The 17,010-nt window shown below is 28.3% G+C and overlaps 3 protein-coding genes across 6 annotated transcripts; 1 reads left to right on the top strand and 2 right to left on the bottom strand.

Moving 5' to 3' along the window:
• Positions 1-565: 565 nt before the first annotated feature.
• LOC124499961 (transmembrane protein 41A) lies at positions 566-9,363 on the bottom strand. Of its 3 annotated transcripts, none has more exons than XM_047063962.2 (5): positions 9,145-9,363; positions 4,221-4,428; positions 3,399-3,639; positions 1,559-1,868; positions 566-1,302 (listed from the first exon to the last, which is right to left on the bottom strand). In XM_047063962.2, the coding sequence occupies exons 2-5, from the start codon at positions 4,370-4,372 to the stop codon at positions 1,079-1,081; spliced, it is 927 nt and encodes a 308-aa protein (XP_046919918.1). In that variant the 5' UTR covers positions 4,373-4,428; positions 9,145-9,363; the 3' UTR covers positions 566-1,078. The 3 variants fall into 3 exon arrangements, with proteins under 3 accessions (XP_046919918.1, XP_075592028.1, XP_075592027.1); XM_075735913.1 differs by having other exon boundaries at positions 9,272-9,321; XM_075735912.1 differs by lacking the exon at positions 9,145-9,363 and adding an exon at positions 4,954-5,210.
• Positions 9,364-9,617: 254 nt separating this feature from the next.
• On the top strand, positions 9,618-15,342 carry LOC124499836 (uncharacterized). Of its 2 annotated transcripts, none has more exons than XM_075735908.1 (3): positions 9,618-9,901; positions 9,962-10,810; positions 10,881-15,342. In XM_075735908.1, the coding sequence occupies exon 3, from the start codon at positions 10,989-10,991 to the stop codon at positions 14,625-14,627; it is 3,639 nt and encodes a 1,212-aa protein (XP_075592023.1). In that variant the 5' UTR covers positions 9,618-9,901; positions 9,962-10,810; positions 10,881-10,988; the 3' UTR covers positions 14,628-15,342. The 2 variants fall into 2 exon arrangements, with proteins under 2 accessions (XP_075592023.1, XP_075592024.1); XM_075735909.1 differs by lacking the exon at positions 9,618-9,901 and having other exon boundaries at positions 10,685-10,810; positions 10,881-13,599; positions 13,663-15,342.
• On the bottom strand, positions 15,294-16,780 carry LOC124498211 (uncharacterized). The gene is made up of 3 exons (XM_075735911.1): positions 16,031-16,780; positions 15,779-15,972; positions 15,294-15,705 (listed from the first exon to the last, which is right to left on the bottom strand). Exons 1-3 carry the CDS (start codon positions 16,710-16,712, stop codon positions 15,388-15,390), a joined length of 1,194 nt encoding a protein of 397 aa, XP_075592026.1. The 5' UTR covers positions 16,713-16,780; the 3' UTR covers positions 15,294-15,387.
• Positions 16,781-17,010: the final 230 nt, after the last annotated feature.

Raw genomic sequence — 17,010 nt, 5'->3', positions numbered from 1 at the left:
TATAGATATAAATGGATGAACAACGGACCTTTACTACTAATCAATGGAATGATGCACATGACATCAAAAAAAAAAATTATATTATGATTGGTTGGTTTAGTCATTACAAACACTGAATTGTATATACAATTGAAAAATGATACTAGATTAATCAAATGGTGGTGATGAAAATGAAATGTGAATGAAAAATTCTGAAACATGATGTTTGTTATTATTTTTTTTTTATTGTCAAAAAATAATTTTTGACCAAAATTCCACTCACTCTTGGCATATATATGTGATTTCCAACGAATCAATCTATCATTACGAAAATGTGAGAATAAGCCAATGGAAAAAAAATGAAAGCTAGTGAGAAGGGATGAGTGGAATCAAATGAAAAGGCAACCAAAAAAAAAAAAAAAAAAAAAAAAAAAAAAAATTGATAAACGAGAAATGCCATATTATTATGAAATTCTATGTTGTCCGAATCGAGACAAGAAAAACACACACACACACACCAAGTATACTGATCACCATTATAAGCGAATGAAAAACAAAACAAAATAAAAAACAGAATGCAACATCAACTAATCATGATTTAATATAACAAATACAAATGTAATGAACAAACATGAATGAATGAAAAATATGATTCTTCTTTTTTTTGTTTTTGTTTTTTGTTTTTTTTTCATTATCATTAAGAAAAAGTAAAAATAACGAACATAACAACATTCATAGAGAAACAAAGAAAAAAAGGAGAAGAAGAAGAAGAATAAATTCTAAAAATGAGCGCATACATAAAATGAATGTTATAGAAAGAAAAAAAAATGATAATCAAATTATATCAATCTTGATCAAACAATGGACATCAAAATGAGAATATAGAAAAGAAAATATATGATGATTTGGAATCTCCAAGGGTATTGGATCATTGTCCGATTTTTTATTTTGAATGTTTGTGTTTGTTTGTCGTCATCTTGATCATCATCATCATAATCATAGACAATTCATTTTCACAATTGATTCGATTTTCACTTCTATTCAATTGCAGCATTTTTTTTTATTATCATCGTCTTATTTAGTGGGATTTTTTTTTTGTTTAGTTTTGATTCGATTTTGGTTTCGATCTATCCAAATGATTGCTGTTGGCCGTGGACATGATCGGTGGTCGAATTTTTTTGGTCAATAAGGTTGGTATAGCAACAACGATGGCTACGAATAATGATGCAATGAATGTTTTTATTGTAAACACATCGTCCATTGAATTTATTTGCGATAATATCGATCCGGTCTGTACACAAATGAAATTGTACGGCATTAAGCCTGTAAAGCATATATATTTTTTGGTGTATGCAAGTTAAAAGAGAAAAAAACAGAAATCGAAATCAGAATTGAAAAATACAAAATGAAATGTAAATGAAAATATTTTAGGATTTTCATTCTTCGACCAACATTTTTATCACAATTTTTTTTTTACAAATAAATATTCACATTTTTGTATATATCTTATTAAAATCTTATTGACATATTCCACTCCATCCGATATGAATGTATGCAGACACACAAGTCCATTACTTACCGATTAATACAGATAAGAAGAATAAATGTAAAGGAACATTGACTATTGGTGAGGCAATATTAAGAAACCAATTTGGTGTCATAGGAAATAGCCGTAGTGAAATTAGTACCAAGAAAAGATTTTCCTGATGACGTTGTTGTTCAATATATTTTTGGCGGAAATAATTAAGTTTTTCCGGAAAATAGTGTTCCAATAAATGACGGCCAGCCATTTTGGATAGAAAAAAACAGCATGTTGCTCCAATAGCTGATAGTAGACAACAAAGTGGAAAACTGATCCATGTACCATAAATGGCACCGGCAAGAAGATTCTACAGACAGTGAATATAAAAAAAAGGATAAATGAATGAAAAAAAAATTTATATATTTAAATGGGACTGATAACCATTTCTTAAATTCATGTGGATATAATGTTTTGTTGTAATCAAATAAAAAAAAAGCCTAAACGACCACAAAATAAATAACGTGTGTATGGCTGGATAAAGACCAGATATTATTTTCTACACAAAGATAATATAATCGATCAACCAGAAAAAGTAATGAGTGAATAATTTTTCTTTTCGTTTCGATGGCCAGAAAAAAAATAATAACTACTTTTAAAGCTAAGATATATGGTGGCAAATTTCTCTTTTCAATGTAAGAAAAAAATAAGCGAAAACAACAACAAAAAATAAACAAAAATAAACTGTTCCAAGAAATAGATTCTAGCAAGATTCTCTCTTACTTTTGGAAAGAAAATTGATACACCATATATAAATACAATTAGCATACATGTATTGAATTGATGATTACACTTACTAAACTAATGATAGAATTCGTATTACATAAACGAAAAAAAAATTCGGGCACAACTTAAACGATCATTTATATCAAAAGTATTTAATATATTATGATAAATGTTTTGATAGACTGGACTTTTGTGGTGGCGGTGGCGGTGGTGGTGGTGATGGCAACAAAGGGGAAGCCACAAGCTTATTATGGTGGAACTATTTTCATCGTTTATGCACATATAAATACTGATAAATAAAATCATATCAAATTACTATTTGAGCTCACAATATATTATGTACGATTCTAAGTAGTTGATTCTTCAATCGATCTATTGTTTGTGTATGTGATTCACGATCTCATTTTTTTTCAGTCGATTCGTTTGTTTTATTTCTATAGCTAGTAGTCTCTGTGTGTGTGTATGGCCTAGGTTATATCCCGTAAGGCCAATTATTAATCGAACAATTATTTATCAAATTAGCTTCGTTTTAAGCATACTGATATTGTATTACTAATGTAGTAGAATAAAAGAAAATAAACAAAGACGACTGAAAAATATTTTATTTGAGATCGATGAAATATTCTTTTTTTTCCTATGGTATATGGTCTATTCTTTATGAATGTGCAAATGTCGAAAACAAAACTATATTCGGCTAAATTATCTATTGATTCTTCATTCAACATTGACATTTATAAAATGCTGTAGGGAGAAATTTCATCTCTCTCTCTCTTTTTATATTGACTTTATTACCGTGGTTGGGTCATCATTATGATTCTATATTATTTCAAGAATCAGAAAAATTAACTAACCAAAAAAAATGTACTTGAAAAAGAATAAAATAATAGTCTCGTACATTTCTTGCTACCATACTTTATTCAATTTGCTTTATTCTTTTTTATCTGGACACTAGAGCCCAATCAGGCCATCCACACACACACACACACACGCACGCAAACGCAATCAAATCCTAGAATTAAAATCGAAAAAAAACTCGGATTTATTTCATTTAGACGGGTAATGTTTATTTTTGGTCTAATCTTCTAAATAAAATGAATGACTATTTTAAGCTTACCAGAAAAACTGAACCAGGTATGGCAAATGTTTGTTTAAATATATAGGCCGAACAGAATAATATGAAAACATATTGTGAATGAGTTTGTGAATATAATGATAATATACGGGCTAATCGTTTTAATTGTTCAATGTTACTTGGAAATGAAATTCTTGAATCTTCATCATTGGGTTTATTCTTTAAGATGTCCGACATTTCTTGATTCGTTTTTTGATCATCATGTAAAAATTCTTCGTCATAACTAAATGTAAAAGAAAAAAAAAAGAAACAAGCATGAATAACAATAACAACAATGATTTGATTCAATATGCAAGTTTGTGCTGTGTTGTGTATGAATCAATTAATAAAGCTAAAATTTTCAATTACAATGCAAAAAATGACCATATCATATATTAAGAATATGTTCCTTAAGGCTATGGTAATTCATTTGTGACATTCATCTCACTATCATGTATATTACACATGATAGTGATTGAATTTCTAGTTGATGGAATATCCAAAAAAAACAACAATAAACAAGTCATTCTGCTTATACTCTTTTTTGGGGTTTATCAGCTCGTTTACGGATGAATGAAACAAGGTTTTATTTGGTGTTGTTGTTGTTTTTCGTACTAAAGCAGCTGCTACTAAAAACATAATAAAGACATTGTATAATACAAACGTCAACATAAAAATCATCTTCATAAATATGAATTTAATGAATGGTGATGATAAGCCAGCGACAGAGGAATCAAAACAATAAAAGTATGCACAAATACAAATACAAATACAAAAGCTCATATGAACAAAAGAGAGAGAGAGGAAAAAATTTCATGAACACACCTGATTTTTTGTTTTTTATCACCGATATTCAAATTAATATCCGGTCTAGCCACTTGAACAAGAAACAATAGCCAAAAAAATGATGCTAAAAATATCAGCAGAATAAATAGTAATCGTATCCATATGGATTTATAATGATGATTTATTGCCATTTTGGTTTTTGTTGTTGTCGTTGTTGTTGTTGTTGTTGTTGTTGTTATTGTTTTATCTGAAAAAATAAATAGAAAAAGGGATAAATAAATAGAAATAATGAAAAAAAACGATTCGTCCAATTGAAACGAGTTAACCCTACACAGTGTATGAATGGATTCATTCAATGATAAAAAATCATTTAACCATTTTGTATTTGAAATGAAAAGAATAAAGTGAGATGAAGAAAAAAGAATTCTAGGAATTCTATCCATTTGATGAGAATAATGAGGTTCATTTTAAAAAGAATAATGGAAATGATTACAAGGTATTAATGAGAAAATAGACATTTTTCTAAATTACAAAACAGATTTAAAAATTCTTGATTAACAGATAAATATAGATTGATTTTTTTTTCTTTTTCTTTATTCTCACTTATTTTCCTATATATAAATATATAAATTTACACTTGTCATGACAACAGAATCATTCTGTTGCTATCTAATAGTTGAATTACCGTAGTGTTTTGTCAGACATTAAATGTATTAAAAGGGTGTATATTTATAAAAAAAGAAAGTGAGAGGAAAAAGAAAAAAAAACTAACGAGATACAATCATTAATTATCAAATTAATGAACCGTTTCATTTGATGAATTCTCTCTCATTTTTACGCCTCTTCAACCAAAAATACCAGAGACAACAAAAAAATAAGAATAAAAATCAGCTTATGATGAGAGCTATTTTATTTCATTTTACATTTTTTTTTCATTCACCAAATAGCAAAAAAAAAACCGAAACAATTTAATCCCATCGATTTTTGGTGATCAATGAATGGTGAAACAATAATTGCTAAGTGATGATAGCACACACACACACAATAAATAGCAGAGTAGCATCGCCATCTTGAGTTGAATAAATGTAAAACAAAACAAAAAAAAATATCAGAATAAAATAACACATCATCATTATAAGGGAAAATCCGATCAAGCATTTAAAAAGAAAAAAAGCAAAAAAAAAATAAATAATTAAATCAACGGTTCGGTGCTGATTTTGGATGGAGCAAACCTTAACCTTTCTTGTATTAGGGACTATATACCTATTATATTATATCTTGCATATATACCATATAATATACATCAAAAGTTGCATTATACATTATTTACATCATCAACAAATTATTGTGATAATTTGTAGTAGTAACTAACATACTAGGATAATAATTTAGTTAGTAAAGATATATCTTGTTTATATATTCAACAGCCAGTAGAATATAATGGAATAACTACAAACACACACACACACACACAAATAATTAGGCTAACAGATGATGTGATTTTCACGTATAAAAAAAACGGAAAAGAAATGACTTTATTATTATTATTGTTTGTCATTATTATTATTAGTACAATGGAATCTGAATTAGATCTATTTTTTCTGGAGAAAATTTGATTTACATTCCAATGTATAGTAATAATAAAATTAGATATTAGAGATATAAGATAAAATAACACATTTGTTGTTGTTCAATGTTGATTTGTTTAATCATATATAACTTGTAATAATATTGAGATCACCAAAAACTTTATGGTTAATATATAAAATATATTTGTAAATATATAATAAAAACTAAGAAACAGATAACATCTTTTTTTCATCCAGTTTCAATTGGTTCCATAACAAAATTTTCCATGGAATTCTTCAAGGTTTTTGTAGCACATACGTTATTATTCTACGTATTCATAAATGGACATGAACATGGTTTTTCTTTTCTTTTCTTTTCATTCGATTGGAATTTTGTTAATGTGTATATATTGAAATAATCGGAAGATAATATAAACATATGATAGATGTTGATTTATATATAACAAAATATTCATAAGAATTTGGTATAGAAATAATCAAGAATACAACGGTTTTTTTTAATAACAAACAACAACAACAACAACAACAGTTCCAGAACGATGATTCAAAAATCTTTGGCCGATAACAAGAAAATTTTTCAAAAGAACAAAAACTTGTATTTGAATTCTATTATAATAGAATTATAAATGAATATGTATGCATGCAGAATAATCTCATAAATCCATATGTCACATTCGCACACACACACACACACACATTTTCATTTGTTAACGGCCAAACAAGAAAAAAAAACATTTTTCTAAACACGAATAATGAACATCATCATCATCATCATCATCATCACCACCACCAACACAACACCGAATTGAATGAAAAGTAAATGACAAAAAAAATGTACAATACAAATGACAAAGAGAAAGCAAAAGAAAAAAAAATTGACATTTTGGATTCAACATTCTTTTGCATTTTTGATTTCGATTTTATTTTCAATTCATTCAATATATGAAGATGATGATGATGATAATAATAGTAGTCTTTTTTTCTATATCTATCATTGAAAAAAAAGTAAAAGTAGTAAGTAAAATCAAAATCAAATCGAATCAAACTCAAGAATTTAGATTTGTCCCCTATAACCATGTATATGAGAAATGGAATTCATTCAACATTCATTTCAACGATGATGATGATGATGATGATGACGATGATGATGATGATGATCACTAGATAGATTGAAAAAAAAGTTTTTCAAGCAGAAAATTTAACATCCTATAGATCTATATATATATTATACATAAAAATACACAAAGAATTCTGGATAGCGAAAGAACCAAACAGGAAAAAATGAATGAATGAATAAAAAAAAGCATTGAATGTTATACCCGGTTATTTTTTATTTTTTTTCGGGTTGAAAACTCTCTTTCTCTCCATTAAAAAAAGAAATGATGATCGAACATTTTTTTTCTACCCTCTTCATCTCGATCATTCTTTTTCTTTCTTTTTTTTTATTTATCAACAAAAAAATTGATTCAAAATTCATCATTTGAATTTTTTCAAAATTATAGTTTTAAAGAAAAAAAAAACTTTCAACAAAAATTCTGTTACTGTAAAAACACAGACACACAAGCACACAAACATTCTATTATATTACATTGTGTGGACACCAAAAGGCTATGATAATTAAATACTATGAAACTTTTTTTTTGTACATGGGCATTAAAAAACAAGAAGAAAAAACTCAGACTAGACAGTGAGAAAAAAAATAAAAAAAAATTCCAAAAGCGAATAATGAGAAATCGATATATATGCCATTCATGCATTCATTATTCGCATGATTCCATTTTCAATTTTTTCGTTTCCATTCACATTCACATTCATCCATTAATTTGCTGATGAATCTCATCTAATATGACGATCTACTACTCAAAGTTAAAGTGAACGAAAGAAATTTCGATTCCCATAATCCATGATGATGATTATTTTATTGACTGATCGATTTGAAAATCGAAATATAACAAAAAAAATAAAAAAATTTACAACTTCATTTCAATTCAAAAAGATTAATATGATTTCTTGCTATAGTCTATCTCATATCAATACGGTCCCAGATCAAACATATTTTTTTCAATCACTGAAAAAAAAATCAATCAATGGACATTGATTATAGAATTATTGACCATTCAGAATTGAAATATTCTCTATTTCTCTCTCATTTTTTCTTTTAAATAAATAAAAATGAGCTTATCATCAATTTGAATTGGAAAAATAAATAAAATTTCTCATTTCCAATCAATCAGATTACTACTAATAAATTGATTCAAATATGATCGATATTTAATCATCATGATGTTTCAAATAAATTAGATCACAAAATTTTCTTCTCTTCTTATGGTTCAATCAAGAATCTAGAGATTGATATCGATATCATTCGATCAAAATGAATGAACTAAAGGCCAAATGTACAAGGGAAATTTTTTTTTTATTGTTTTTTTCTTTAAAAAACAATAACAAAAAAAATAGAAAGAAAAAAATACATTTTTCAGCGATTCTATTAATTTTTTTCTTCTTTGTTACCTGATCAATTGATATAGAAAAATATTTTTCACATAGAAAAACATTGACATTGAACATATTGTATTTTAGAGAATTTTTGTATTTACAAATTTTCTACCATACACCAGTACATATATATCACGACATTATCATCATTCAAGTAAATCAACGTCATGTGTTATTGATCAATCGACAACGATTAGAACGATGATCATCATTATCATAATTTAACGATCATAACGATTTACTTAAATCTGAAAGCATGAAAAAAAACTTTCATGTTCTTTTTTTCATGATTTTTTCGTCTTCTTCTTCATGTCTTTGGATCTTCATTGTTTTTTTTAGATAATTTTTTTTCTTATTTTTATTCTTGTTATTGTTGTTGGTTTTGCTTCACATGATAATAATAATAAATTGCGCGATAACAATGGTTACTTTTTTGTTTGTTTGTTGTTGAATGGTCACAGTGAAAAAAAAACTCTGGTGTTGTCAACTACAACAACAATAACAAATTCCAGAATCCATTTTCAGGATACATTTTAATTTAGTTATAATGATTATATTTATATAATAGCTTGGGTGTGGATACATGATACGAATGTACTAAAGAAAGGCGAAAACAGAGAAGAATTCGTTATTCGTTTCCAGAAAAAGAAAGAAAGATTATATGCAAAAGATAATTTAAGTTTATTTGTTTTTTGACGTTCGATTGATCGTATTTAGTGAACAAATGGAATGATCAATTCTATGAAATGGATAGAAAACTAAAATGACAAAAAAAAAAATTCGAATCAGTTTTTTTAAAAAAAGATGTTCTCGATTTTTCTCTACATTGAATTTGAAAATGAAAATCAATTGGGAAAAAAAGATAAATTTCAACTTACACCAATTTAGTTGGTATCAATTTGGTTGGTTAGAATAGAGTGGGTAGTGTTTAATCTTAATTACAGAATGAAAAGAATGCTATCACAAAATAATGAATGAAAAGAAATGGATCGAAAAATTCACAACCTTGGTGTTAGGATCCACAAAATGGTATTGAAGAGTTTTAATTTTTCAAATATCATTGATTGATTTCCGTGAATCAACTGGGAATTGATTTTGTTTGTACTAGTGTTTATGATTAGCTCATTTATACATATGTAAAATTTTTGTTCTCATTCTCTCATCACTTTTAAAATATGCTTCAATCAAATGGTGTTGTTATCATGATTATAAACTACTACCTTTTTTAATACCAATACACTATGTGTATATGTTATATATAACTGTCGACGTTGTTGTTGTTGTTGATTGTGATGTTTATGTGTCCAGCAACCAATGCACTGATCACATACATGGATCTATTGATTTTTTTCATGATCTTTAATTTTTTTTTCTGCTTGGGTTTTTGGTTTTTCTATTCGTTGTCTTCCCCCCCTCATTTCTATAAACCAACAAAATTTTTGCGATATGCTTGTTGATTGATTGATCCGATTAGAAAGGAAAAAAAAACTTTAGAATAACTAAACCAACAAATCGATATAATACACTCTTCATGGTAGATAATTAGCGCAAAAAAATAAATTACCAACGAAAAAAAAAACAATCACATTCAAATCATTTGAAAACATTGTTTCATTCATCGAATTAATTTTAAAGGTAATATATTAATTATTTGATTAACGATTTTCTATTTTCATTTATACAATTTCGAATTAGGTGATTAGCATATAAATATATGAAAAAATACGACTTACGACCCTCATCAACGAAATATGACCTAAATTTTTTTTTTTTTTGTTTTCATCTCTAACACACACACACTCTCTCTTTTTCTTAATTTAATTCATTCATTTATAAACACAAACATTAACTTACTCATTTTCTATTCGAAAAAAAAAATTATGATGATAAAATAATGAAAAAGATGAAAGAAAAAAGTGTTGAGAGTGTGGATGAGAAAGTGACCAGAAATTGAAATGGGGAAAAAAAATGTGACTGAACCCTTTTTTTCAAATACATAAATTGGAATAGTTTTTTTTCCAGTGATATATAAATTGTTTATCGGATTTTTTTTTCCTCCTGAAAAATGTGACATTTAAAAAAAAAATAAACAAAAATTCAAGTTATATAATGATTATTATTATATTAAAGAATTATTTGCCTCAAACATATGTAACACCAACACATTCATACACAACACACACTCATACACACACATTATAATAATTTGGCAGTTTTTTCTGTAATTTTGTTTACAAACAAACAAACAAAAAAAAACAATCTAATTGTTTTTCTCGTACAAATTCATTTCTTCAGTTCTTTCAAAAAATTATCATCATCAAATGTGATAAAACAAAAACTGACAAACTGATCCATGTGTTATATTATTGTTTGTTGTTTATTTAAAATCTAAAACACACAAAATATCGATATATTCTTTGAACGAGCTTTTTTTTTGAACACACGGATTTGAAACGGAATTCTTTTTCTTTTTTTGGTTGTTAGAATTGTTTGTTTTTTTTATTTGTTTTCGCATCGAATCAAACAAAAAAAAGTAATCGAATCGTAAGTTTATATATATTCATATTTATTCAACAAGTTGATGAGATATTTATTGAATTTTTTTTTTTGTTAGGTTTTCAAAAGACAAAAAAAAATTAAACACGCATAAAAAAATATTTATCATCATTCCTGATAACAAATTTTTTTCTTATTCATATGAAAAATTGAATCCACATTAGTGATGCATGCACATCATCAATTATCGAATACTTCAACAGCGGCTCAATCAGCCGGTTCATCATCATCATCATCATCATCATCGACCAATTCTTTATTGGTTACATCATCACAACGTGATCGTGAAAGACAACGTGAACGTGAACAACGCCGTCAACAAGCATTAGCATTATCACAAGCATCAAATCAATCGGCTGTTGTATCTTCTGTTGGTCATCATTCTCATCATCATCATCATCATGCAACGATTGGACGTGAAAAAAATCCTATCGATAAATCACATTCACTATTTCCTGATCCTGTACGTCTTGAACGTGAAGATGATACAACCAAAGAGATCAAATCCACGTTGGGTGATTTTGTAAAATTTGTACCATTTTTAAATAATTCAATCAATTATTCATCAGATTGTATCAATTCAAATCTGGTTGGTATTTCTCGTAATGAATTCAATCGTCGTCGAGTACAGGAAATTTTTGCTGAAATGATACCAAATCAAAGCTTATTACCATCACAACCTGTAACTGGTCTTGATGATTTATATAATGAGCAGCAACAAGTGATGAATGTTGTTCCATCTACGAACATATCGTCATCGGAAAATACAGCTATATCTAATTCTCAGATTATTGCTAATCATAATAGTCTGAAGAATAATAATAATACGTTATCAACTTCAAATACTCATCAACAACATAACCTAAATAATATTTCATCACAAATTCATAATCATCATCCACAAATGTCATCATTATCACCATATTCAACATTACATAATCAAATTAATCAATCACAAAAATCAACATTATCAAAATCAGAGAACAAGACTCATACAGGTGAATTCAATCTATCATCAGCATCATCTTCGGATGATGATGAAGAATCCTCATCTTCATCATCATCATCATCCTCATCATCCGACGACGATGATGATGATGAGGAAGAAGAAAAAGATTCTAATGACAATAGTTCTGGAGAATCAGAATCGGGCTCAATGAATCATTCAAAAAGGAATGATAATAATAGAAATGAAAATGGCAAGATACGACGACAAAAATCACGTGAATTTTTTAATAATTCTGAAATTGTTGATGCTCGAATGAAATTGAAACAAGGTGATCATCATACGATAAATGATTCACATTCATTTATGATGCACAATCAAAATAATGATGATGATGAAGATGAAGAACATAAATGGGATCTGGATAATTTTCTTCCTCCAGGTGATTATTCATCATCGAATAATAATAATAATAATAATAATACGAATACTTCAAATAAAGATACTCAATCATCCAATAACATCAATAATAATAATAATAATAATAGTAATAGTCAAGATTTAGTGAATAATAATAAAATTTCGATACAAGATTTAAATCGAAATAAAGCTTCAATTTCAAAAAATAATCATTTAAAGTCAAAGGGAAAAAATTCTAGCTCAAAAAATACCAAACAACAACATTTGAAAAATATTAATGACGCTAAATCAACAAAATTTGTTCTATCTGAGAACGATGAATCGGATGATGATCATAGTTCATCGTTTTCAAGGTCTGGGTCAAAAAATTCTATTCGTGATGATGAAGATGATGTTGATTATGAATCGAATGATTCATTCTCTGCTAAACATTCGTCTAATTGTCAAAAGCCGGATGAAGAAATGGAAGAAGGTGAATTAGACGATAATAGCGATGAATTACCAATGCATTCGAGGTCTAGAAAACCGCTTTCAAAGACTAATCGATCGGAAAAATCTAAAAAGAATGATCGTTCAAAAATAAATCATCAAGATTATCGAATTCTGCCTTCATCAAAGTCTTCACCATTTCAGGAAGCTCCCACCACTACTAAAGCTTCATCTAATAAAATCCACAAAAAGAAACAACCACCACCGTCACCATCGGCAATGACCATGAGTCAGCCATCTTCGTTACAAACACCAACAAAATTTAATGATGAATTAAAATCTAATAATCAGCAAAAAAATCGACTAAATGATGAAAACAGCACATGGAAAGATGTTAAAAGAAGAAAGGAACGATTCATATCTAATTCTTCTGCACAGGCACCACCACTCACCAAATCATCCCGTATAGCCGATAACAGTAATATTGCATCAACGACTAGTCATCATACAAATGAATCGAGAATTGAGTCGAAAAATTCAACGTCTAATCGATTATCGTCGATACCGAATAATAAAAAACTTTCATCAAAAATTTCCGGCCGATATTCTCCTCATTTAATCGGTACAAATAAAAAAGATCCGTCTGATTCAAATTCATATACACGAAAAGTAGATCTTGTCTCTGGTACAAATTCTGAAAATCATTCTGGCCAACAATCACTTATCGTATCGATAGAGCTACCTAAATTGAATCGCATACCACATATTGATCGTAATGGCAATATTCCTCTTGATCGACGATCATCATCACCAATACCACCTTTATCGAGAAATTCTAAATCAGACTCGAAAAAAAGTTCACAACAAAAAGATTTTCAAAAATCTTCACGAACCGATAATGAAAAATTTCTTAATGTTAATGGTAAATCTGCTATTGGTAGTGGTTCCATGTTAAAAACGAGTTCAACCAACAATAAAATCAGTACGTCAAATAAAATTTCTGAAACAATAGTAAGCAAACATAACAAATCGGATATTCCATTAGAGCATCAGACAGGGCGACAACAAAGTTCGCGACAATATGGCCAACAATTGCAGGTACCTTCACCACAGCCAGCATCATTACCTGTATCAATACCAATAAATAATATTAATTCATTGTCAATACGAACATCGCCACATATTAATCATCATTATTCATCTCAACGATTTTCACCTTTATGTCAAACAGAACAAGAAGCACAAACAATGGCACGTACATTGAAACGTAAAGCGGATTCAATAAAAATTCCTCAACAACAAATTCTACAATATATTGAAGCATCAATGTATTTTATTCAGTCTGGATTAATCATGGAACAAAAATCCGAGGTAGACAAAGCTTATCAATTATATCGTGATACATTACAATTGATCAAAGTAGCTACAGCTAAATTATCGAAACAAAATCGTCCATCATTATTAATGGCCAATCAAGAACAGGCACAATTGATTGATCTCAAATTAACCATATTATCGTATCGTTGTCAAGCATTGCTCAATTCACGTTTAACACGAATGCGTTATCGAGAGATACATGAGAATAAAGAAACGATTGGACAATTCTTTAAAACACATGAAAAAATTCTCAGTTCATGTCAGAATCCACCTAGTTCAAATGCATCATCATCAGCAGCAACGATGTCCGTACCGGTACAAATGATGAATTTTATTTCACGGCAACTTTTTCTATTGCAACAATCATATTCGGCCAATGATTTATGGATCAAATCAGAATCAATGATCGAATCAAATCCTTTTTGTAAGGAATTTTTTCAACAAATTGATCATGAAACTGGCTTACAATTAAGTAGCTCATTAGAACAGCTTATACATCATACATTGAAAGGAGTGAAAAATATACAGACAAGTTTGGCTCCATTACTAGTCAACAGCAATTCAAATATCAATAATAATGCATTGGATAATAATAATCAAACCGGATCATCATTGCCGATTAAACGTGAATGATAATCACAGTAAATTACTCTATTTCTGTCTCATAAATTATAATGACTATGACTATATACATACAGTACAATTATGTTTGATGAAGAAATCATTTCTTATGTTCGATTTTTTCACTGTTTTTATTTTGCATGGTCAAAATCATAAAAATACCTCGCAATACCTACTAATAAAAAAAAATGGCATGATACACATAGCATTTTATATTAATCAAATTCATCCGAATTGAATGTTGTTATTTGTTTACCATGATAATGATAATGATAATGATGGCAAATTTTATTGTTGATTTATTCATCCGGATTTTTTTTTCATTCTTTCTTTATCAACATTTAAAATTATATAAATTTGTCACTTCATACACACATATTTTTTTCTATTTATTATATATATATTTTGTTTAATTCAAAATAATTATTGTTTCTCGACACACGCATACACACACACACCCACATTATTGTCAACATTATACACTATTGACGATTTAATCATCAATTTTGATTATTATTCCCAGAAATGCCTCTACAAATATAAAGAATTATCATTATTTTTTTTTTTGTTCACTCACTCAGTTACGTGCTAGTTATGAGAAAGAGCGAGAAAAAAAATAATGCTGCATAAAAACGAATATTTTTACTAAATTATTATCATATAAGTTTTTTTTTGTACAGTTTAATAATAAATGCGAAATATGTAAATCATCATATATTCTTATAAATGCTGATTGCTGATGTGTTGATAATTAAATCATGATTAATCATCATCATTTGATTATAATTGTTTCACCTGTTACAATAGCTTCTACATTTGCTGTATTGTTGTCGATATTAGCATTGTTGTCAGTATTGTCATGAATTGGTACGAACATGTTTGTCTGATTGGTAATTTCATGTTTAACACTTGCTGATGTTTCCATTGGTGAACTTGCTTGTGGATCTAACATATCAGGATATTCTTGATCAAATTGTGTTTCATCTAGATTGAAATCATCCTCTTTTTCACCATTCTCATCTGGATCATCATTGATGGTTTCGATTGGATTGCTCCATAAAAATATTTGTGGCATAATAATCTCCGAATCCTATATTTAGTTGGAAATATTATTTCGATTTAATAATTACATTTATTATATTATTCTAATAGAAATGGCTTACAATCTTTTGTGTTTCACCACCATCACCGAAATCTTCTCGATCAATTTCATCATCGTCTTCTTTATTATTATCATCATCATCATCAAGCATAATTGGTGTATATTCCACCTCATCTCTGTTACTTTCGGCTCGATCATCATCATCATCCTGATCATAATCATCATCATCCGATCTTCGAGTCATAATGTTATCTTCTTTATAAAAAAAAATTTATGAAAATTCAAAAACTTTTTCAGCAAAAAAATATATTACCATTTGAAGAATGATGCTCTGGATCATCATTGTCCATAGCAGCTGTTTTAGATTGATCATCATCACTACTATCTTCATCGTATACATCAGTATCATCATCCACTGGATCTGGTCCAAAATCTTCATCATCATCTGGTGATTGATTTGTTGAATTATCTTCGGATGGATCATCTTCCGGTAGATTTGTACTTCTAGCTTCAGCCGGTTCTAAAAGATCTTGAATTGAATCAGGTGGATTCTGTATCTCTTTTGTTTCACCAATCATTCCGGAATCATTGGATTTTAAAATATCATCATAAATTGAAGAATGATAAAATTCGGTGGTCGGTTCATCCGATACTCTTTTCTCATTTTCACTAATGCCATTTGGATCTTCAAGATGATTGACAGGTGGTATATAACCATGATACAATAATGTTTCCGATGGCGTTAGATTTTTTTTAGGATTATTATCAATATTCTGAATTCTCATATCAATTTCATTATGTTTCGATGGATTATGATCAAACGATTGAAATGAATAGATGATCCACGAATCATTCTTATTATTATTGTTGTTGTTGTTGTGTTTATTCTGTTGAGATTGTGGTTCGTTGCCGTTAGTGAATTCTGGTGAACAGTGAACAGAACAAAGGCCCAACATTAGCCACCACCAAACATAAATGAATACTATAAGAATCATTTCTATTTTGATAGATTGAACGATTGATTGATTGATTGATTGATTGATCTATCGACGTTCATTCACCAAATACTTCAAACACTGTGAACAATCATTAGTTGTTGATCAAAATTTTCGAACCATAATGGAATATAAAATTGATCAACAGGTGATCAACTAGAAATTTTTTCATCTAAGAATGAAAAAAGAGAAATTTATTTTGATTTGTGCATTACAAATTGAATTAACCCATTCACATTTTAATGTGATAGTTTTCTTGTCTTTTTAAAAAAAAATCATTTCAGAAAATATTCAAAAA

Source organism: Dermatophagoides farinae, chromosome 2 (genome assembly GCF_024713945.1).
Source record: "Dermatophagoides farinae isolate YC_2012a chromosome 2, ASM2471394v1, whole genome shotgun sequence".
NCBI classification, from domain to species: Eukaryota; Metazoa; Arthropoda; class Arachnida; order Sarcoptiformes; family Pyroglyphidae; genus Dermatophagoides; species Dermatophagoides farinae.
This window is presented reverse-complemented; position numbering and strand designations above follow the sequence as displayed.

Coding starts and splice junctions, on each gene's coding strand:
- LOC124499961 (XM_075735912.1), bottom strand. Junction 1,869..3,398: donor TACCTGGTTCAGTTTTTCTG/GTAAGCTTAAAA, acceptor CACTGTCTGTAG/AATCTTCTTGCCGGTGCCAT. Junction 1,303..1,558: donor CTTCTTATCTGTATTAATCG/GTAAGTAATGGA, acceptor TATGCTTTACAG/GCTTAATGCCGTACAATTTC.
- LOC124499836 (XM_075735908.1), top strand. CDS start 10,989: ATGCATGCACATCATCAATTATCGAATACTTCAACAGCGGCTCAATCA.
- LOC124498211 (XM_075735911.1), bottom strand. CDS start 16,712: ATGATTCTTATAGTATTCATTTATGTTTGGTGGTGGCTAATGTTGGGC. Junction 15,973..16,030: donor AGAGCATCATTCTTCAAATG/GTAATATATTTT, acceptor TTTTTTATAAAG/AAGATAACATTATGACTCGA. Junction 15,706..15,778: donor GTGGTGAAACACAAAAGATT/GTAAGCCATTTC, acceptor AACTAAATATAG/GATTCGGAGATTATTATGCC.